This window comes from Pogona vitticeps, chromosome 6 (genome assembly GCF_051106095.1).
Source record: "Pogona vitticeps strain Pit_001003342236 chromosome 6, PviZW2.1, whole genome shotgun sequence".
Lineage (NCBI taxonomy): Eukaryota > Metazoa > Chordata > Lepidosauria > Squamata > Agamidae > Pogona > Pogona vitticeps.
In genome coordinates this window covers 37,457,630-37,481,370 of record NC_135788.1, presented here as the reverse complement: position 1 = coordinate 37,481,370, position 23,741 = coordinate 37,457,630, and the positions used below count along the sequence as shown (strand labels likewise).

Genomic DNA, 23,741 nt, shown 5'->3' with positions numbered 1-23,741 from the left:
ACTCTCCAGGATGTCTGACTCAAGGTCAGCAACCACACTATCTGGGTTGTCCAGGACATCCAGATCTTTCTGGGATAATTCCTCTGTGCATTCTTGCCACCTCTTCTTGATATCTTCTGCTGCTGTGAGGTCCCTACCATTTTTGTCCTTTATCATGTCCATATTTGCACAAAATGTTCCTTTAATAGCTCCAATTTTCTTGAACAGATCTCTGTTTTTTTTTCCTTTTCTATTATTTTCCTCTATATCTTTGCACTGTTCCTTTCACTTCCAGGTGTGTCCGCGGATGAGCGTCCTTTCGGCTTTGGCCCAACAACTTCATTAGCTCTGGAGCTACTTGTACTTGTCCTCTACTCTTCCTCAGTAGCATTTTGGATGCCTTCCGACCCGAGAGGCTCATTTTCCAGTGTCATATCTTTTAGCCTTTTGTTTCTGTCCATGGAGTTTTCTTGGCAAAGATAGTGGAGTGGCTTGCCAGTTCCTGCTCCAGGTGGATTGCGTTTAGTCAGAACTCTCCACTATGACCTGTCCGTCTTGGGTGTCCCTGAATGGCATATCCCATAGCTTCTCTGAATCACACAATCAATGCAGCAATCTGTGAAGGGGTGAATAGAAGGTACTTCCATACAAAGAAGAGGACCTTCTGCTCGGTTAGCAAAAATTTAAGAGCAATGCCTATGCTTTTAAAAGTGGGCTACAAAGGATGCATTAGTGTGCCTGAAAATATATTTCTTCATCAAAATGGGCTAGGTTAATAAAGTCAGACAGAATTAATCAATGAGAGAACTAAGACATGAAACAATTGCTAACAGAAATGTCTGCTTTGACTAATATCGTCCTTATAAGCTCAAAAACTAATTTCAATTTGCTATACATCATAGATTAGATCTATTCATTCATTCATAAAAAGCTGTTGTGAATCAGGCCTGCCTGTCCTTTGCTTGCGCATGCATATATTTAGCGTAGGATTAAATACAGATTTACAGCTGAACTTTAATACATTTGTCATGTGATATCATCCCATATGATCAACAGGAAAAAATTCACCAGTAGAAACGATCAATACATAGAGACAGACATATAGATAGTTTAAGTTTGTCATTATACTGTTGCTATCTGGTTTTCTGAAGCCTACTTGGCTTGAATAATTTGGATGGCCAAATTTTCTGGTTCATTGTTTTTGTTTTGTTTAAAATTAAACTAAGCATTTCCAGTTTTTTTGTCTATGATATCAATCTTCATTAGCTAGGAAGTTTAAGGAATCTTGTAACAAAGAGAAATCCATAGAGTTTTAATTCTTCTTTACCTAAAGGTCAATAGCACATTGACGTGCACTGATTAGATTGAAGAATCATTACTGCATGAAAAATTGTAACTTTTTAACTAGGCTTTTTTATGAAGGTATTAACTGAACAAAGGAATCCACAGCTGCTAGTTTGCAAGACTCCAGCATAATTCTGTAACTTGTAACTTTTAAACTGGGCTTCAGATTGGCATCAAGTTTCCCAGAGTTATAGCATACAATCTGTTTTTGCACTTTGCCAAATGTGGGAAAGTTTGGGCAATAGAGTTTTGAGTTATAATTTTTGAAAAGTAAAACTGTTTACCCCCATTCAGAAATTAAAACAGATCATGTAAATTGAAAAGACCAGTCTTGCTTATCTTGAATAAAAATGTTTGGTACCACCCACTGTTTTTTTCTGGAAAGACTCCATGATTCAGGGGCTGAAATATTGGTCCTCAAGGGGAAAAAACTTTCAAAAGGAAAAAGTAGTCACTTTTTAAATAAGACTGAGCATGCGTGGTACAGGCTGGCCAACAGCAGCTTTATGAAATGAAATACTGTATACATTTTTAGGGAGATATTTAGAAAGAAAGGCCACAGAGATTGAAAACACGTGTTTTCTTTAATGAGCAAAATAAAAAATGGATTTGCTTTAAAGAAAGTAAACTTTAAAAAAAAACATTTTCTCAGAATTTCTGAGACCAAACTGTGTCCTCACAGAAGTTTTCAAAGGAGAAACAGCTCCAGGCCTGTGTCAATCTGAACGTCTACTAGCAATTAGCTGATCCTTAGCAAACTTCTAAACTCCAAACAGGTTTATCAGAATCATGCTTGAAAGGAAACTCTGTTTCTGGTACCAAAATGGAGACAATGAAAATATTTAAAAATATATTAAAAACAGAATATAGAACCAATATTCAGAAGCTCACTTCTTTAAGGTGTGAAATTACTGGTTTTTTGCTTCATAGCTAGGGATGGTCTTACTTTATGTCTATATTCTGTCATTGTCTCCTGTTAATGTCTCCATTCCAACCATCTTGTTGCTATATAATTGCTTGACAATTAAAAAAAATTACTCCAAAAATGTTATGTGCCGTCAAACTATTTCTGATGTGTGGTGACTATAAGAGTTAATCACCTACCAAATGTCCTGTCATGAACAGGTTTCTTGATGGAGATGGTTAAAGGCTACATGCTTGAAGCTCAGCTAAATATATATAAGCACTGGAGATAAGATAAATATTTAATCATTAAGAATACTTCATATTAAGAATATATTAAGAATGTTTTGCTTCTTAAACTCAGAGGTAGCACCTGGAGGTGGTGGGACTGGGAAACTATGCTGCTGCCTCTGAGTGGGCATCCACTAGAGCAGGGGTGGGCAATTAATTTCTATAGGGGGCCACATGAAAAATCTGAGCTGTGTTTGGGGGCCGAACCAACTTTACTTAAAAATAAAAGATAAGCAACTGATCAACTTTAGACAAAAAGCTATAAATGGTTTTGATGTTCAACTTGTTCAGTGAGAGAAATCCTTTCCGTCTTGGGCTTGAACGAGTGCTTGAACACCGGACTGGAGTGATGACCGGTGGGCCAGACAGGAGCGGCTCGCGGGCCGTATGTGGCCCTTAGGCCACACTTTGCCTAGGTCTGCACTAGAGGAGTCAGGGCTGGGAAGCCAGGGCACCCATGGAACAGCCATGTGCCTGAAGTGCTGAACTGGCACGAACTGCTGGTTCGCGCCCATCTCTAATAGTAACCACTAGCTTGCCAGAAAGTATAAATAATGTTCTGGTGAGAGAAGGTGGTTGTACTCTCACTGCCTGTTGGATAAAGACGGACTTCCTGGCAACTTCAAACCCCACTTCTCTAGAATGCCCTCAGAACTTGGGGGAGAGCTCAGTTTCTCACTTAACAGCAGAAGCAAAAAAAAAAAAAAAGTGTGTGTGTGTGGGGTACATGCACAGCATCCCAAGAATGCTTCCAAAACCCAAAAGAAACTGAAAAGCTGCCCTTTCATCCTCTATGGATGTTGGAGGACAAACAGAAAACAGAGGGTTTGGTTTGAAAAGAACTAAAGAGGTAGTCAAATCTGGCTTCCTTGCCCCTGAATGTGTGGATGAATGTATGAAGAGAGATGCATATGTAAAGACTCCCCTATGGAAGAAATGCTCACTGTATATGTGGGTACCAGCAAAGAGGATATGTTGAAGGACATGTTCCATATGACCTTGGTCTGTACTCATGTTTAACACATGTCAAATGCAATTCTTCCGAAGAAGCCTGGAATTGCCTACTGTTTGTTCTGATGACTGTACCATCTTCGAAGGCCTATGTCCCCTTTATTACATTCCTTCCATCTGTGCAAAGCTAGCATGTCAAGGAGAAGAGGTTCTGTGGGACCATTCGTCATGGAAGCACTTGCAAATGAATTGCCCTCCACAAGTTTTGTCTGCCCGGGCACTGCAGTACAGTAGGTAGTTTGCACTACTTTAAAGGCCTCAAGGTGGAACCTGCAAATAAGGTTCAAGGTTCCAATCAGCCATCCATGTCCTATTCAAGGACATACCATTCCACCCTGGCTTCCTAATCCACTGTATGGGGTATTAAACTTATATATATATTCTGCAAGCATTAGTATTCAGCCCAACCTACTGCTCTCGTGGCTAAATAAGGATGGCTACATAAGGGTTGGCAAACTAAGAGTGTCTTCACTGTTAGTATATACAGGACTGTCTTAAAGGTCACAATCTAAAGGTGAAAATGTCTTGATCCCCAATAATTTATCCCATGGTTCTGAACTCAAAATAGAGACAGAAGACTATCAGATATCTTTGGATACCTAGTATGCATTGATTGGCTAAATGATGAACATTCCTCTCTCAACATCTTTTTTAAGACATCACTTCACCGCTCAGTGGTTCAGGTATCTGGCTGCAGAGCCAGATATTAGGAATGCAATTCCCACAATGCCTACTAGGAGAAGAGCCAGCCTGTCTAGCCTGAGGCAAGATGCACAGTCCAAGGGCTTCCAGAAAAAGGAAGTGGTAAATCACTCCTGAGTACTTTCTTCCCAGAAAATCCTAGGAAAGGTCACCATAGGTCAGAATTGGCTTGAAAATACATAATAATTATTATTATCAGAAAAAGAAGGCAGGCTGGCAGCTGTGACTAATAAAATATAAACAATTAAATAGTTCAGTGCATGTCTCCTTCCTGATGCTCTTCTTATCTGATACCTTTATTAATAATCATGTGCTGTCACGTCAATTCCATCCATTTCCAGGGTTTTCTAAGTAGAGAATACTCACAACTGGTTTACCATTTCCTTCCTCTTGGGCCATTCTATGCCTGTGCAGTTTGCCCAAGGCTACACAGGCTGGGTTTTCTCCCAGGAGGCACAGTGGGGAATCAAACTCGTAACCTATGGCTTCCTGCAAACCCTTTTCCTTTTGTCCCCAGCTATGTGACACCTTGCCTGAAAAAGAGATGTGCCCTCAAATGCTTGCATGCTTTCATGTGCATTTCTGCGCCACTTATGGATTTCAGAATTTGCAGAGCTTGGAAAAGTCCCTTCTTTGGATTGGGGATTGAACTTCGAAATGCAAACATTGTCAAGCTCTAGGAATATATTTCATGGCCAACATGACTAGCTCTACTTATGCTCTCAGCTAATGTTTCCCAAAGCAGATGGTATTCATAAACAATAATCTGATATATTTCACATGTGCTGATTCTCTCTGTTTGCCCCCATACTCCAATGTGCAGGAGCATCAGTTAAAGTCAAGTAGATCTCGGAGGGGCTGCAAAGACCTGCACACAAACAGCCTCTGTGTCCTAAACAGGTAGACAGTTCCTCACACCTGAAGCTGCATGTTTGTCTGGGTGAGTTCTTCTGCTTTCTTTTCCAGTGACATCACCCAGACCTTCCTCTTCTGTCTGCAGCGTGTGGCAGCTGCTCGGTTTCGTTCCAGAAATTTCCGCCGCCTCTCATCTGGGTCTTCGTCCACCACTCTCCTTCGGCGACCCCCAGTGGGCTGAGGAGGCTGTATTGTTTGTGTGGGCTGCATTTGTTGAGCTGCTGTTGATACCTAAAGAGGCAAAAACAAAAAGAAAACAAACAAAAAAGAACCCACTTCTTTTAGTTAAGCAACTGGTGAAGAATAGACACTATAATTGACAGTGGAATACTGAGAGAAAATAACCTGCAACTAAAAATTAAAATAAAATATGACCAGACTGTGTTCTTTAAATAATGAGAATGGTAGAAGTCCAAATAATTCACCAGATGCCCCTAAATTACTCTTTGACTAACAGTCTGTGTGGACCAGCAGACTGTTTTAGAATGACCTTTTTGCTGCTAGGGCAGAAAAGTTTTTCCCCTCCTCTGTCTTATTAAAAACGTTTCATCTCATTTCAGTGACAGTCAAAGCAGTACTCAATTAAAGTGTGAAATATCTAGATCACTCCAGTAATTAGTATTAATGACAAAACAGAAGGAGGCTTGCAACCCTTATTTGTGTTCATAATTTAAAAATGCATTCAAAAGATAGTTCTTGTTTGCACGGAGAGTTATTCTGAGGTAAGGTAAAGGTTCCCCTTTACATTTAGTTCAGTCATGTCCAACTCTAGGGCACAATGCTCATCCCCATTTCCAAGCCGTAGAGCCAGCATTTGTCCAAAGATAGTTTCCGTGGTCACGTGGCCAGCATGATTAGACATGGAACGCCATTACCTACCTAATTATCTACTCGCATTTTTACATGCTTTCAAACTGCTAGGTTGGCAGGAGCTTGGACAAATGATGGGAGCTCATTCCATCATGTGGATCTGATCTTAAGACTGCTGGTCTTCTGACCTTGCAGCACAGAGGCTTCTGCGGTTTAACCTAGAGTGCCACCACGTCCCTATATATTCTGAAGTAACAACCCATTAATTTGCTTTATTTTTATTTATTTATTTACAAGATTTTTTAGCCACACCATTACCAATTAGTCAGGATATAAGAGCAAGAAATAAATCTAAGACTTTAAAAAAGGGGAATATAGTGGGATAATTAAGTAGTTTCTTATAATCTTCTCCCCCCTCTTCTTAGGGTTGATTCACACAATTCTGAAAGCACCCCAAATGTAATGTAAACTAAGAGAATATTCAAGTTTCAGAACCATTTGTAGTACACTCCTGAGGGCAATGGCAACCACTCAGAAGGTATGCACAGCAATTCTCTTTGGAAGCATCCCCACCTCTAATTACCTACATCCATATCAGACAAAGACATCAGGAAGAACAATTTTCCCTGAATCTTGTTGGTATACTAGCTTCTCAAAAACAAGCAATTCTCCAAATATCTTCTAACACAGAATCATAGAATAATTGAGTCAGAAGGGGCCAATGAGTTGGAAGGGACCAATGGGTCCAATCCCTGCTCAGTGCAGGAATCCAAATTGAATTTTATCTGAGAGATGGTTGTCCCATTTTATTTTGAATGCATCCAGCATTGGAGCACTCACCACCTCCTGAGTGCTCCAATGCTGGAGGCATTCAAAATAAAATGGGACAACCTCCTAATTACACTAGGCCTGGGTAAGTATGCATATGAGGCTAGCTCCAAACTATTGATTAAAACGTTAGCATATAATGAAAATATATGTGGGCAACTAGAGAAACAGCTTAGGGATACATCTGTTTTCTCGTGGAAGTGAATCAGACAAAAACAGCATTGGGGTCTATAGTTGATTGGAATTTGATGACCATTTTACAGGGTTTCCATATAGAGTAAAAAATGGAAACTATAATGACATTATATCTGTCTTTGCTATCACAGGCAGCTCCAAACACTGGAAATATCAACACTATGGTTGTGCCTAGAAGCAACATTTTACCAGGGCACCACAAAAGCTTTCCCCTGCTTGTTGGTTCTCAGCTGTCTGTTGCTTTCAAATGTTTATTGGTTCCCAACTCATGGCAAACAGTAAAGTCAAATGTTGGCATGCATAGCAACACCAGATTGTGAACATGGGTGATACAGTAAGATGATTGCTTGCACACTGATGTCAAGACCTCAATAAACAATAACCACATGACTACTTTCCTAAAGGCCCAAAGTACCCTTGATCCAACCTTTTCTCACTTCTTTTCAGAGTTGTATGAATTGGCCCTTAAAACTTATCACCCCTATATTGGCTTGAGAAAGTTATGTTGAGTAATGCCAGATGCCCTCTATAGGAGCGATATATCTGGTGCCTCCACAGCAACATACAAAATGTTAAGGCCTCAAAGGTCTCTTTTAAACTGTCAGTTTAACTTCAAAAGCTACAAGCAACACCTTAAGAGTCATCAAAGGGTTGTTGTTTACATTTCTGGGCATCAACGTCTTTGCACATGCCCTTCTGCTCCCTCTGTTTTTATTTAAGCTATAAATTCTGTTTTTAAGTTCTGCTTCTCAGGTTAGCTTTCTCTTATACATACAGAAAAACCAACCCCATTGCTCAAGTTGCTTTGAATGGAGTGAGGACACCTGTCAAATGTGGTAGCTGTCAGGAAGATGTTAATTAGAAAGCTAGAGACATCTGATGCAGTTCTTCTTAAGTAAAGCAGATCCATTCCTGCAAAGTGCTGTAATGGAAAGCCACAGTATAGGATCTTCTGAGTTTCTTGGCATAATGGCATGATGTGCAAAATCAAATAGGCTTGTTAACTGATAAAATCATTTCAGGAAACTTGAAGGCTGAAGTCCATTACATCCTATGTGGCGAAATAATTTGCAGCCATTTTACAATAGTTTTTCAGTCTCCGGTTTAAAGATGAATAGGGAAATTACATGCATATATTGTTATTACCAAAATTCAGCATTAAAACATGCCAGTATACCTTACTATATTACAATCTTCATTGTGGGAATTGTGGACACATGATAAATTGTTATGAGAATCAAAGTAAATAAAGCTTAGGCTTGCAAAAACCAGATTCCAACCTTGTTTGTCATCCTGGTTTGTTCACTTATTGAGGTGGTGGGGGGAAGTTCCTCAAGTTTGGGCATACTAGGCAACTGTCATTTATAAAGAAGGAAGAGTAGAAACTTTCGACAGGCTGTTCTTACAGATGAATATACATTCTCATAATGGCAAGATTTTGTTTCTGATTATGTCTAAACTAGCTGGAGTCAATAAAAATGGAATTTGTTATGCAAATGACTTTTGTTAAACAGACTATTTACATTCTAGGTCAGTGTTTCCCAACCTTGAGCCTCCAGAGCTTCTTGGACTACAGCTCCCAGAAATCCTGGCCAGCACAGTTAGTAGTACTGCTTGCTGGACGTTTTAGTCCAAGAACATCTCAGAATCCAAGATTGGTAACCACTGTTCTAAATGAGAATGTGCTCTTTTCTCTTATTCAGTCATGTTCTAGGACAACCATTCTCAACTTTTTTTTTGGCCATGGCCACAAACATAATAAGAAACAAAGGCCAAATCAGGATTGTCCAATTCGCATAACGAACCTTCTAAGGTGGTGTGTGAAGTATCCAGTCTGTGGCCCCCTTCAAATATACCAGGGGTCCTCAGGGGGTCACATGGCCCCCACATTGAGAATGGCTATTCTAGGATGACACAAACAAAAGATAGCAAACAAAGACAAGGGCCATAAATTAATAATTTGCCACCTCATCTTCCTGTGCAGTTAACACCAGTTAAATTGATAAGCAGAATATATTGAGCAGAATGGCTTCATCTAGTGTTGGAGAAGAATAAAGAAATGTGGTTACTAAATAGTTATTGTCCTGTTTGAAACATGCTGATATATTTTGATTGTGCATATGTTGCTAGTTAATTAGTTAAATAAATCTATCTATCTATCTATCTATCTATCTATCTATCTATCTATCTATCTATCTATCTATCTATCTATCTATCTATCTATCTATCTATCTATCTATCTATCTATCTATCTATCTATCTATCTATCTATCTATCTATCTATCTATCTATCTATCTATCAAGGTTAAATGGAAAATTATACACACACACACATTTCGACTTAAATTTGTTTCCATTTGTCATTATTTATAAACACACACAGAGAGCAGGTGGTGTAACTTACATAGCACTGTTTCTTTGCAAGACTAATGTTAACAAGTGTGTTATAATCAATAATAAATGTAACATAAAATAACCTTGTTGAGTCAACATTCTGAATGGATATTCATCTAAAGGATGTTTCAATATTTTTTTAAAAAAAATCAAAAGCCTAAACTTGTGTGTAATAGCTGAACCAGTGCTGCCAGCAAAGCAGAACATTTGTCATACAAAAAACAGGACATAGAAAATTGAGTGGGCTTTGCTTTGATCCCTGATCCAGTATATTCCTTCTATTCTTTATAATGTAGTGCTACATTTTTAGTCATTCATTTTAGCAACCGATAATTCATTAGACTTTGCATGGCTGTTGAAAAGTTTGAAATTTAATACAAGGGCATGGCATAAAATAATCAAAACTGTGGCAGAACGGGGGACATGGTTCCTAGCAATTCAGATCATGCTTTGGTTTTGACGTGAACCTTGAAACTTAAGTATTTGGTTCAATAGAAAGAGTTGGTTAATAATTAGTAAAGTGTACCACAAGATTAATGTGTCTGCTGAAGCAGTCTGACCCCCAAAGAGGCCAATACTGAGGGGAATTATAGATGGGCTTGGAAAGTAATAACCTTATGTTTATTACTCACTCAAACCATCTTTTATCCCAGCCCATGGCCTCTTCAAAAAGTGTCATTGCTTTCGTGTTCCCATGAGGAATTCAAACTGTTCTGTTGTCCAGGGAACTACCTGACCTATAGATCTTAAAAATTTCCATTTATCCTCCAAGCAGAACTGTACAATGTTTTTGAACAAACAGCTCTTTTGTAAAATTAGAACAATTCTACTAAAACCAGTGGGCTTACTTTGCTTGGCAAAAGTCACTATCTCTTGTTTTACACTCTGGTACATGAATATTAATATGTCTTTGATTTTTGAGAGTTGGCTGGATAGCTCAATGGTTTAGGTAAATGGCTACAGAGTCAGAGGTTGGGAGTTCAATTCTCCACTGTGCCTCCTGCAAGGAGAGCCAACCTCTGTGTCCTTGGGCAAACTGCACAGTCCCAGGGCATCCCCACAAGAAGGGAATGTAAAACCATTTTTGAGTGTTGTCTACTTGGAAAAACCTGAAAAGGTTCACCATAAGTCAGAATTGACCTGACAGCATGTTATTGTTGTTATTATTATTTATACTTTTCTGAAGGCACAGTGATCCAAGGCTACAACCTCAAATACATATAGAAATAAATTTTATGGAAAACCTTGGGATTTTCTTCCACATCAACAATGGAGTAAGACAGATCTGTAAGAGGCAACAAAAGTTACATGTATTGCTTCTTCTGTTCTAGTTCCATTGGTTCAGAATAATTAATATTTATGAGTTTGCTCTAGAGGGACGTGGTGGCGCTGTGGGCTAAACTGCAGAAGCCTGTGCTGCAGGGGCAGAAGACCAAGCAGTCGTAAGATCGAATCCATGCGACGGAGTGAGCTCCCGTCGCCTGTCCCAGCTCCCGCCAACCTAGCGGTTCGAAAGCATGCAAATGCCAGTAGATAAATAGGTACCATCTCGGTGGGAAGGTAAACAGCGTTCCGTGTCTAAATCACACTGGCCATGTGACCACGGAAAGATTGTCTTCGGACAAAACGCTGGCTCTATGGCTTGAAGAGCGGGATGAGCGCTGCCCCCTAGAGTCGGACACGACTGGACAAAAATTGTCAAGGGGAACCTTTACCTTTACCTTTATGAGTTTGCTGGGGTTTTTTTTACATTGACATCAACAATGTTTAACCTTATATTTAAGTTGGTTTCAACTATAGAAACCAGCAGCTATTAATTAATTTCAATCCAGATACTGCATTAAGTTGGTGAATGTTGCACCATTAATATTTCCTTTGAAAACATCTCAAACAAAAATAACGTTTTCCTACTTGACTGGTTCTCACCATTAAAAGTTTTATGGTACTGGGCATGCAGGTTGCTATGGTATATAAAAACAAACCAAAGACCTGGTCAAATTCTGCTCTCAAACATCTGTGAAAGACGACGTGTTTTAAGAAATTTCACAGCCATGGACTTGAGCAGCTCCACAATCTGTGAAGCAGACGCTCTTGCTGCTGAGACACTGCTACCAATGAATACCCAGTGGGAAACACAGGTACAGCCCCCAACCTTTATTTTTGTTGCAAAAAGAGTGGAGTCGTCCTGAGCGTGAATGTGAGAATCCTTGTTTTATTTTTATTGGATTTGTCAGAGCTCCATATGCATTCTTGTTTCATTTTTGTTCAGCATTGAATCATGGTTTCATTTTTAATTCCTGCACATAAATCTGTATGTATTTCAAGATGTCCTTTTTCTAATGTATCCAGTTTTTGGAGCATTTTCCTTAAAGTTGCATTTTTAGGAATTTTCCCCATCAAAATATAGTTTCCGACATGCACATCTGTGTGCATGCACAGATTAATTTGTATTTAATTTGGGAGAACAAAGGATTCCATGCTTAAACTTTCAGCTTGATGGTGGGGGAACTAAAACATCTCTTGTAGCCTCCAGATTGGACAAACTGGTAGAAGCTCTCAGTGTCAATGAACATCTTCTCCTTATCTAACTCTGGCATATAGGCATGCCATTAAGTCTGAAAATAAGACACAAAGCTCTTTTCATGACATACAGTGTGGGTGTGGATATGTTCCCATACCCACTGAAAACTAGATGATATGACGGTATTAATGACAACAGTCCATAAAGGATCTAACAGAATTAGAGTCCACATAAAAGACAATTCCCATGAGGATAATCACATTGTCTGTCCCCTCAAAGAGTCATTTGGCACCTTAAAATATTTATACCCTGCTTTTGTCTTGAAGGGGTCTCAACGTGGCTTAGAAGATTAAAACAAACAATAGTTAATTTTAAAAAATTCAGCAGCCCCGTTTTTAGGAACCCTGGCATCTGATGTTACTTTTTGAGATGCTATGGAACAACAAAAGACAATGTCATAATGTCCTTTTACACCTGCATTCACACATAAGCAACACTGAGAAAACTCTACCTGTGCTTGCCCGCCTGTGTGCAGTGGAGGATGTGGCGAGGTCTGATGATGTGCTGGGTGTGCATGCAAGTGGGAGTGGGAGTGGTGGTGTGGGTGGTTCTGCTGGTGATGCGCTTGAGGATGAGGATGGTGTGCTGGATGTTGATGCTGGTGTGGGTAGGGGTGATGAGGAGGAAGCGTCTGGTGCTGATGTGGATGCGAGTGCATATGATGGTGGGTTGTCTGGTCTTGTCGGGAGCTCATCATTTCCATCATATGACCCATGGTGTTCATGTTTCCATTTGACATGCCTGCAGGATGATGAGTCAATGCTGCCTTCAACCTCTGCAACAAAAGGAAAAGAGAATTGAAAATAAGAAGACCAGCAGTGACAATCTGTACATAGTGCTCAATTTGTAGCAGCTGTTGTGAGTTTTGTTAAGGGACAAGAAATATGAGATGCAATTCAAAACCATTTCTAGTCCCATAAAGTTCATTATTTGCTTTAAAACATACATCTCACTTTCCACCATATGTGGCAGAAGTTAAATATATGCATCTATAAACACTTAAATCTCTATCATTCACCCCACTAGGACTTAGAAGTATTTAAGTTTGGCTGGACAGTACCTCTGGTTCTCGGGCAAATGTGAACCTGTCCCCTTGGAAAGAAAGACCCATATTATCTGACCTGCAAATTTTTTTTTGAGAGACAATTTGAGCTAGGGTTGACCCTACTAAAGAGAAAACTAAGAGTCAATGCAGTGTGGTGGATCAAGTGCCAGACTAGGGCTCTGAAGAACTGGGTTCAAATCTCAGCTTGACCACAGAAACTCACTGAGTGGTGGCAGTGGTGAACTATTCCTCAAATATTTTCCACCTCAAAAATGCAGTTAGGGTGCCATAATTCAGTATAAGTAAAATTGATTAGACAGCAACAAAAAGAGACAATTGTTTTCATCTCCAACATGCTTCCAGTGTGTCACAGTGTATTCACAAGCATGTTTTTAGAAAACAAAATTATCATCCCCACGAAATTACTACCATACACTTTTCAGCTTCTTTGGATGATTGAAGGAAGTAAAATAAAGCAGTCATTCTTTATGAATAACTTCATCTACTTTTCCCCATACTTCTTGTTAGCCAAAGCAAGAGGTCTGGAGATATACATTTCACTTGGGACAGAAAAGCCACATCAATAATCTGACCAGCAAGCAAACTACTTTTTTAAAAAAACTGGCTGATTGATTAATGCACAGAAAGTCATGTGAAATTGCATAAACTCTTTCAAATAGAACTAAATCAAAAAGATCATTGCAAACAACATCATTGTGCATAGGTATTTTATAAAACTGTACCACCTTACCGAAGCATTCTTCTATTAGAAAGAATAAGCAAGACACCTTGATATACACCTGTGCTTCAATCCAAAGAACCATGAGTGGAAAGGGAACTTTTCATGAACTTTTGTCCAGGTTAATCATGCTGGACATAATCAGAAAATGAACAGAAATTAAAACTGTCAGCGTTATATTATCCTTTGTACAAACCTATGATGTGACCACACTTGGAATACTACGTACAATGAGTATGTAAGTAAATAACTAATTAAATAAAATATAGTTCTGCACACATGGCCCACGCAAAGCCTTCCCCTCACAGAATTTATAAAAATATTGAGAAAATTGTGCTTCCTCTAACCCTCTCTCTCCTTCTATTTTTTCCATTCTTTGTTTAAAGTCTAAATGTGTAAGACATTACAACACATTTCTTTTTCAAATGTAGCACGACGTGGCTACATCAAATCCTAGTGTTTCAAACTGTATGTTGAATTGTTCATTAAATTTATTTTTAATTACCTCTGATTCACACCATGAAAAAGCATTAGGTAATTTGGAGTGCTTCTATAAATAAATTTTTAGAACCCCAGCATTTTCTACCACATTTCTCAAGGCTGCCTGTGTTTGTTGACGTACGTATTCCCCCTTGGACAACGCCGGGAAGCATGTTGAGAGAGGAAGCACAAATCACCATCGAGCTTTCTTCAAATATTTGGGGTGGCTCTTTATTTAATGTCAGAGAGTGGGCAAAAGACAAAGAGGTATGTTTTCCAGTTTCACAGTCTATGACATGGAACTTAAAGTATAGCATTAAATCTAATTCTTAGTTCCAAGTAGAGTAGATTCACTAAATGAATGGGACTTCCATTTATTCTGATATAATGGGTCTATTCTAGTTGTGACTAAGAATTTCATTTTATTTAAAAAAAATCAGGACAATCAGTGATTGCAGACTACAGCTATCTCCATCATGGTGCCCAATAGCAGCCATGAAACTTTTGGGACTTTGATATGAACAAATAATTTGGAGATATCCACAAGAAATTGGTACACAACCTGAGGAAGATGAATTATCATTGAAAGCTCACTCTTTTTTTTGTTTTATTTTCTTAATGGTCCAATAAAGGTGTCACCTCTTCCTGCATTTTATTCTCTTAGCATTTCCTTTTTATGTTCCATACGACTAAAATCAATTGTTCACATTAAGGATTTGAGGAAGAACAGTGGAGAAAAGATTAAAAGTCCTTCCTAATAGATAAATAGATCACAGTGTATAAATTCCAGTCCTCATGTTCATTTAAACTTACAGACCTCAGCCTTACCATGAGTAAAACAGGATAATCTCCTTGGGCACAGCTTTGATTTTACTGAAAGAATAAATTATCATATGCTGCTAAGAGGTAATCTGGTTTTCCACTAAGCCTGTGGTTCCCAATTTTGGATCCTAAGATGTTCTTGGACTATAACTCCCAGAAGGCTTCACTACTAAGGATTTCTGGGAGTTATAATCCAAGAACATCTGGGGACCCAAGGTTGGGAAGCACTTCTCTAACCCAAAGAATGCCTTTTGACACAGTGCTCTAAAGTGAATGTGCAGGTATACTGCTCATAGAATCATAGAATAATTGAGTGGGAAGAGGCCTATAAGACCATCAAGTCCAACCCACTGCTCCATGCAGGCATCCAATAGTGTTTCCTTTTAGATACCCCTTTCATAATTAACTTTTTGTGTATACATTTTATACAAGAATTCTTTCATACTGTGCTTTAAATTTAAAGGTTTGGGATAAATATCTGACATACCATGAAAATCCTATTAGAGTTACTCTAAAAGGGATTCAACTTGATGGCAAGTAATAAGGAACTTTTCCATAGACTACAGGTACCTCTATTTCACTCTTACTGACAAAAAAAAATGTAGACCGCTATCGATTTTCCTCTGCTTGAACAGCTTGAAACTGAGATCATTTGAACAAGGCAGACAAAGAGGGTAGATAACAGATAGTAATGAATGGGCTCAGCCTTTCCCAATCTGATGCCCTCCAGATGTGTTGGCTTGCAATCCCCATAATTCTCCAGCCAGATTTGCCATAATGATGAAATGCATAACTTTTGTCTCATTCAGGAATGTGGCATGAGCTCCTCTCATTCAGAAAAAGTAATTTAAAAAAAAGGAGGGGGAAAGATGCAGATGAAGGCAAGAGAAACCAGAGAGGATCAGAGGACCTGCCATTTTAGTAACAGACTTCAAGGTACCAATAGGTATCTTAGATAACTGGGATATTAGAAGTAACTCCTAGTGGGTATGCAGAAACATATTTCTGTTCAGAAAAATACTTGCTGACTCAGCCTGATCATGATGCTACCATAAGTAAACTCTCTGAGCCAACAACCCGCTTGCTGCAACAAAACAAAAAACAAGCAAAATAAAAATAAAAATACCTTTACCTTGGCCATCTGTGTTGATAAATTAGGCAATCTGTCCCAAATGTACAGTTTGAAGGGAAAAAAGCACCGTGCCCATTCAAAAATTGAAATAAAAAAGGTTTTAAAGAAAATCTAATTCATCCTTAGCTCCATTTAAAAAACAAAAAACAAAAATGCATCCAGGTTTGCTGATGGTTTTCTCTGTTGTACACAAAAAGTCAGACCTCTTTAACTATGCTAATTTTTCAAAAGATATATATGAATGCATATTTTGTCCTGGCGAATAGGATGGTTGCTGATGAAATATACCAAGGGAAGATATAAGAAAATATACCCGTGTAAGGCTTTTCAAATAAGGCATTCTTTTTCAAAGTAGAATGTGCTGAATGAAGTGGGTTGGGCAACGGCCATTATTTTGGGAAGAGGCCAGTAACATGTTATATTAAGAGTGTTTACCCAGTACAAACATTAAACTCCCACAAACCGCCTATTTGCCAGAAATTTTATAAATGGTGACTATTACTCTGTAAATGTGCCCACGCACTGTTTGTCCAACTTGATCCTACTTTGATGGGGAACTGCACTATTTGCCATTATAAATGGCATATTTCTCTATCCCTCAGCCCCCCCTCCTGCTGCTTCCCCCAAAGTGTCAGAACTGAACAAGATCCGAATGTGTCTTAGGGCACATCCTGCTCCACATGCTTGTAAAAACCCACTGCTACAAAAGCTGTAACTTGGACGGTTAAGGGGAGGCACCACCATCTTATTGTGCTTTCCTTCTGCAGACCCTTCCATCACATCACTTTATTGGAGATAGCAAATCAGGAAAGGCAGTGAAAAGTTTGACCTGCAGCTGCTTTCTGTCAATAGGAGCCATTTCTGCTCTGTGTACTTTACAAACTCCTTGTTCACTTCTCCCAGTGGGAGGGTGGGCCGGCTGCCCTAGATCCAAATCTTGGTAAGAAACCAGCTATCTATCTCATCTTCTCCCAAAGCTGCAACATCAACAACAGAACCCTGCCCTCTCTTTAAATTTGTGCTTAGATCAACTGGGCATCAATACAAGTGGTATACACTCTCTCCAAAAGTTTACTAGAGATAACCACTCTGACACGACATTTGTGACAATGTTGTGGCACTTCTGCTATGAATGAGAAATATTTGACAAAACATCCCATCTCTTACTTCACAATCCCATGTGAGATAAAACCTTCCTTGAAAGGATACTATTATATATTTTTTTTCAATGTCCCAATGTAAACATTTGGTTTTATATCTGTTTCTGAGTTGCATTCCCCTTCAACCTCACAGGCAGAATAATGATAACCTGTCTTATATGCATTTTTAAAGGAAGGTGAAAGATCCCCTGAAAACTCAAGTTGGCAGCCTGGGCATACCTGGAGGCCCACGTTTTAGATGCTGTGAGTGCATCTACACAGTGGAAAACTAGAGAACCAGTTGGTCCTGTTCCGTGAAGTGTCTATAGTGGCTAAAGTGTCACTGTAATGTGCTTAATGGGCCTGCCTCTGGAAAGTGTTCAGAAGCTTCAGTGGATCCAAAAGGCAGCAATTAGAAGGTGGGGGAAATTTCTTGTTATGACAGCTTCAGTGGCTTACTGATCCATTTACAGGCACAGTTCAAAGTGCTGGTTGTACAGCCCTATCTGGCTTGGATACAGGTTATTTGGTCAACTCCCACAGAAGCTTGCCTGGGTTTTAACACATTTGAGGGAAGCCGTTTTCTTGGTCCTGCTACCTTTACAAACATATCTATTAAGGATACCAAAGAGGGCCTTTTTGGTGGCTCCTAGGCTTCCTGTCAACCCAGCAGTTTGAGAGCATGTAAAAATGAGAGTAGATAAACAGGTAACCCCTCAGTTGGAAGGTAATGGCTTTCCGTGTCTAGTTGCGCTGGCCACGTGACCACGGAAACTGTCTATGGACAAACGCTGGCTCTACAGCTTGGAAACGGGGATGAGCACCACGCCCTAGAGTCGGACATGACTGGCCTAAATGTCAAGGGGAACCCTTACTTTTACCTTAGACTGAGAAACTCCATTGAAGGGAGGCTTGACTGGCTACCTCCCTGTTGTGCTTCTGATAGCAGCCAAATATCTTTCTCCATCAAGATGGCTATTGGCAGCTCAACAAACCACTTACAAAGGGTTTGTAATGCAATTTCACCTTTACTTTTTCTATGATGTGTTTTTTGCATTGTGTTAAAATGTTTTTATTCATTATTTTATAATATGATGCAACATTCAATAAATTATAATTCATTGTCTTTTTTAGTCATTCATTTTTTAAAGCAAATTTGCAAGCTGAGTCAACTCCATGTAACTGGTAGAAAGGTGCAGAATTAAAATAAATGGTAGTGCTTCAAATACAAAAATAATATTGTTTCTAGCATTATTACAGGTTGAACTTCCAACAATGCTTGGGATATTTAGGGGTTCCCTTAGACATTTTTTACAAAAGGTTTCTCCCCCCCCCCCCAGTTAGCTGTTCCTCTTACACATAGATAGTTTTGGCTAAGTAAGGAAATGACACTATATGATTACAAGAGCAATTATAGATGTTAGGTTAATTTGCAAGCTATGTTAAATGTGCAGCATGCAGCAAAGAGTAATTTTTCCTCACAAATACGGTAAGTCTGTTTTGGTCTGACCTGCCCCTAGTTAGGGGATATTTCAACCTTCTTGATTAGTTTTCTCATCTTGGCAAAGTGGCTCAAAAATAAAACACCCCAACTAGTGGCACCCTTTTTTTTTTTAACCACATGTAGCAGATGGTAGTCTGGAATGGGGGAACAGCCTAGTTGGAGGAGGTTTAAAGTGGAACAGTGGCTTTGCATGAGATTTAAAAAAATGGAGTCTTGCAATCCAGTACAAAAGAAGGATAGTAAGAAATTTTTGGTGTGATTTGGAGAACCATTACAAAGTTAAGGCAGACATAATTTAACACCCCCGGCATCAACTGATGTTCTAATGGACACTTGCTAATTTTGATATGATTGCTCTGATTATGTTTCGGGTTTTATACTTCAGGGTTTTAATACTGCTAGGAAATTTCAAGTTTTTTTTAAAATAAAGAGGTGTGAGACGAGTGTCTCAACAACAATAACAAAATTAATGAATGCCCATATTTATGTGCTTTTCACCATCTAGTAAGATGAATCACAAGAGGTGCAGAAAGAGCACAAGAAGAAATCTTAGTCTGTTCTTCTCCAGCAAATTCTTTAAAGGCAGTCCACGTGAAAGTAATTTGTGTAAATAAGTGTTCCACTCTGATTCATAAAAAAATAATTCATCTCTATCCAGCTACAGAACTGAAGATTTTTTGCAACAATTTTTTAGAAACAGAGCTCCTTTTGATGTGAAGTGCTGTGAAGGGAGGTTAGATTTGTACCATCTTTGCCAGCTTTTTGACACGTATTGAATGTTTTCTTATTTTGGGCTGGCATTTGTTTTCTTAGTTTTATTTTCATATTATATCTGCTATTACGTATTATTGTTGATTTGTTGCCCTTTTGGGATTTTAATGTATTTGATAATTTAAAAAATAATAATATTAGCAGCCATGAATGGCAAGTAGAGTATTATTTATTTTTTAAAAAACTGATAAATGCACCATACTACTTAGGAATAGTAAATGTGTAGTTATTTCAAGGAAAAGATAACTGTTCAAGCAATCCATATTATGGTCTATGGTTCAGTTCAGAAAATGCCAATTCTGTAAACCTTTCCAGTTCTGATTTCTTTATGTTTTTTTACCACAGAAGAGCACAACAGATAAAAAAAATCTTGCTAATAGAGATGGAGAAATCTCATTTTTTTTCTTCTCAGTTTCTCATTTATCCAATCTTACATTATGTTTGTCATGTATACTGAGATGTTTTTACAGCCTCATGAAATTGTACGCACAACACAGAGTGCACTTCTAATAAAGTTATTTTTTAAATAAAACTTTCCAAAATAAACTTATTTTTTTCAAACTGTTCTAATATAGTGCATTTTAGAATGTTATTTCTATTTCCATTCTTGTGTATTTTCTACCCCTGCAGAAGCGTACTACAAAATTTAAAGAAATTGTGAAACTCTACAATACCAGAAAAGAAAAACATTTGAAAATAAAAATTTACGCTGGGTGGGTGATACCAGCAAAATAAAAATCATGAACGTTATTAGTCTCTGTCTGGCATTCTCCAGTCCATGAGCAGCTCAGACACTTTGTTTAAAACAAGCTTCAAAATTGAGGGCTGAAAAATATGCTCGGAGAAGTAGTTCTCAAATTTCACATCTGGCAATATGGATTAGAAGCCTGGCAGAAAAGAATTGCCAGTCCCTATGTGTTCAGTTCTTAAGGCTCTTGTAGCATCTAGACCCCATACTATTTCATTCTTAAGGAATAATGCATAAATCTGAAGGAGGGAAGTAATAGTTGTGGAAACATACATTAGCCATGAATGAAGAACAACGACCTCAAATATAACAAAATAAAATAGTGAGAAATACGTGGTACAGGTAGCATGAGGATCCATCTTTTACTTAAAACTGATATATGTTTCTGCAGGTTAACTCTTGAATCTGGGAAAAAAATCTTGCAGTCTTCTGTGTATAATGTCCTTTACACCAAATGCTAGAAAAATTGGCAACAGTTTTCCCCAAGAGAGCTCCAGGGTTTGTTTTGGTGTGCGGGGGGTGGGGGGGTGGCTGCCATGAAGAAATACAGATCACATTTCATGTGTGTGTATGGAGGTGGGGAGTGGGAGAGAAAAGCCTACTGGATCAGCCCTGGAGCTGTTTGGCATTAAGCGTGGGCTACAACTGGAGAAAGCAGACACTGCAGAATTAAGCGAGCAAACCACATCACACACACCCATTCATTTTAACAAGCATCTTGTGTTCTTAAGCTGCGGCAGTCTTAGATCCAAACGCGCCCTTGCTAGTGGAACGAGCAATCTCCTCTTCCCACAGAATGTTTGCATCTTAACACCGTCTAGAAGTTTAATAACCTATTATCAGCGCAGCCAATTAAGTTCTCTCATTTGGCTACCTCTCCCTGGAAGACAGCCCTAATGTAGAAGACATGGTGCGGGAGAGAAGGAGGGAGGGGAAAGGTCAAACCAAAGAAAAGAAGGGGAGGAGGCAGCTTGGGTGGAGGGACAACGATGTAGCTAATCCTTTTCTAGTTACTTTCACTCCTGTGGCTAAAGCCCCAAGATATAATTTATCACATATTTTGATGTTATTCCAGTTGGCAGCAGACAGACCAATCTGTTTATTAATTTGATTAGTCTACTTATTTTTTTTTTGGTAGAGGGCTTAAGGGTGTGACCACAGGGCACGATGTGCCAGTTTCTGCAGCTAGACCTTAAGGAAAATAGGAGAAACAGAGTATTTTCACTCCCCCGCTGTTCTGACAGGGTTTTCTCCAGTACTGCTTTTGACAGCTGCCTTTGATATGGAAGAGCCTCACTGTGGAAAGACCTTAGATGTTGACTGATATGCAAGACAGGTGTGGTTTCAGTGCTTTGGGGTAGGATCCTAGCAACATATTTATTTTTTTGAAAATGGACCTTAATTTTCGGGATTCTACATGCAAAGGGAAAACAAAACCTCTGTGAAGAGAAAAAGGGAGGGAGTGGGGTGGAAGGGAAGGAGAGAATGAGATAAAACATTTAGGACATGAGATATTGTCTTATGCTTTTTCAACTGATTATTTTAAAAAAGATTATCAGCTCAATGCAATGCCAGAATTATGATATACTTAACAGACAGGTAGGTTGCTTTGGTCTACTGAGACAGTGTACTCCCACTTAAAGAACAACACGAGTGCCCTCCATTGCAGAAGAGGTAGAGAAAACAGCCATGGAACGAATCAAATATAAAATACAACTGAATATCAGTTTACATGAATTCTCTTGTCACAGAGGCTCTGGCAAGTCTGAGCATGGAGATATTAACTGCTTTATAAATTGTACTGGCTTTCAGTCAATAAGACTTAATGGCCATAGGCCACAGATTTTAGTTGACTCTATTTTGGATTTTCGTGAATATTAACTGGGTCCATGAATATACTACACGGCCTGAGGGCAAAATTCATTTTCAGAAACATTCTTGGGAGTTGTATTCCAGTGATGGGCAGGGCCAAAGATAAAATGGCAAGACTAGCAATATATACCTGCGTTTTAGCTTACGGTCGTACTGCCGGTACCTAAGGCTTAAAGGAAGGTATATGCATTTTTTTTTAGAATGGAAATAATATGTACAAAAACTGGGAAGGCATAAAACAAAGCTTTCACTTTCTGAAATGTTTGCTACCCTGTGAAAGTCTAGATTCATTTCCAGAGCCCAACCCTCCCCCCAAACTTGTCTGCAACTATATGTTATCTTCCCACATTACTTTCTTGCCCTTTCATGACAACCAAATGTTCTGCCAAACGTGACTGGCCCCTACCCCAACAATATCACCAAAGGATCTTCTCCAAGTACACTTTCAGGCTGATGTCAGGATGGTGGCCACAAGGGAATATACCCAGAATACACTACACAATACAGTCATACCCCTACATTCAACCAGATCTGCTTGGACCTACTAAAACAGAGTTTCACTTGAGAATCTGAACAAAGTACAGTATTACACAGACTGCAGTATCCACCCAAAACTGTGTGAGTGTGTGGGCAAAACAGATCAAGAGAAATCCATCTTCTGTAGGATAAGCCTGTGACAGATAACAAAAGAACACCACTTGTAACCTACTGTTCAAAGCCAAAATCTCTCTAGAGTTTAATATTTGATATGCAACCCATCTCGGATAATGAGACCTCTGGCAGCCTACACTTGCACACGGACCGCAACCAAGCTTGATAAGTTGACTCATCACCACCAACCGACCTCCCAATGGGTATATTGATATTGGAACTAGATCTCATAGCAGACCCATATGCATGTCAGCTTTGTCCCCATGTCTACATCCATGTCTGCACTGAAACACTGTGTAAGGACCTAATAATATTACCCACAACATTCAGGATTCGTACACCTGCTTATCTACCAATGTGATCTATTTCATCTTTTGCCAGTAATCTCCCACAGCATTTTATACAAACAGACTAGTCTTTATGTAAATAAATTAACTGGCACAAATCTGACATTAGAAACAGTAAAACTCAGTAATCAGTGAGGAAACTTTTCCAGTCTCCCTGGATGCTCTGGCTTTGAAATCAGGCTGGCCGTCCTTGAATAAGACACTCTTTGACACAGGCAGGGATGGGGCCATTTTATCTCATTAAATGTACAGGTGAGCTGATTAATATAAGTTTATCTGTGTTACTACCCAGCTGCTGTCCATTTTAGGGCAACTGTATGGCCAATTTTTTTCCTTGACAATTTTTGCACTCCTTTCTCTCTGCCCTGCCTGATTTCAACCTAAGTCCAACTGTTGGCCAATCTATTCTATGATATGGGCTTCAACAAACATGCCCCCCACTTAAAATATGTTAATCTGATCATTTATATTTTGATGTACTTGTTGCTCCACTAAATTACTCTTAATGATCACTACTAAGATCTCTGTCTGTTACTAT

At 39.0% G+C, this 23,741-nt stretch overlaps 1 protein-coding gene across 5 annotated transcripts in view; it reads right to left on the bottom strand.

The window, feature by feature from the left end:
• CREB5 (cAMP responsive element binding protein 5) overlaps nucleotides 1–23,741 on the bottom strand; it is a 295,391-nt gene that overhangs the window by 6,803 nt on the left and 264,847 nt on the right. For all 5 annotated transcript variants that reach the window (XM_020780492.3, XM_073003331.2, XM_020780509.3 and 2 more), the window contains 2 exons: nucleotides 12,405–12,728; nucleotides 5,149–5,376 (listed from right to left, as the gene is read on the bottom strand). In XM_020780492.3, coding sequence (XP_020636151.2) covers nucleotides 5,149–5,376; nucleotides 12,405–12,728 — 552 coding nt within the window. The remainder of the gene's footprint in view (nucleotides 1–5,148; nucleotides 5,377–12,404; nucleotides 12,729–23,741) is intronic.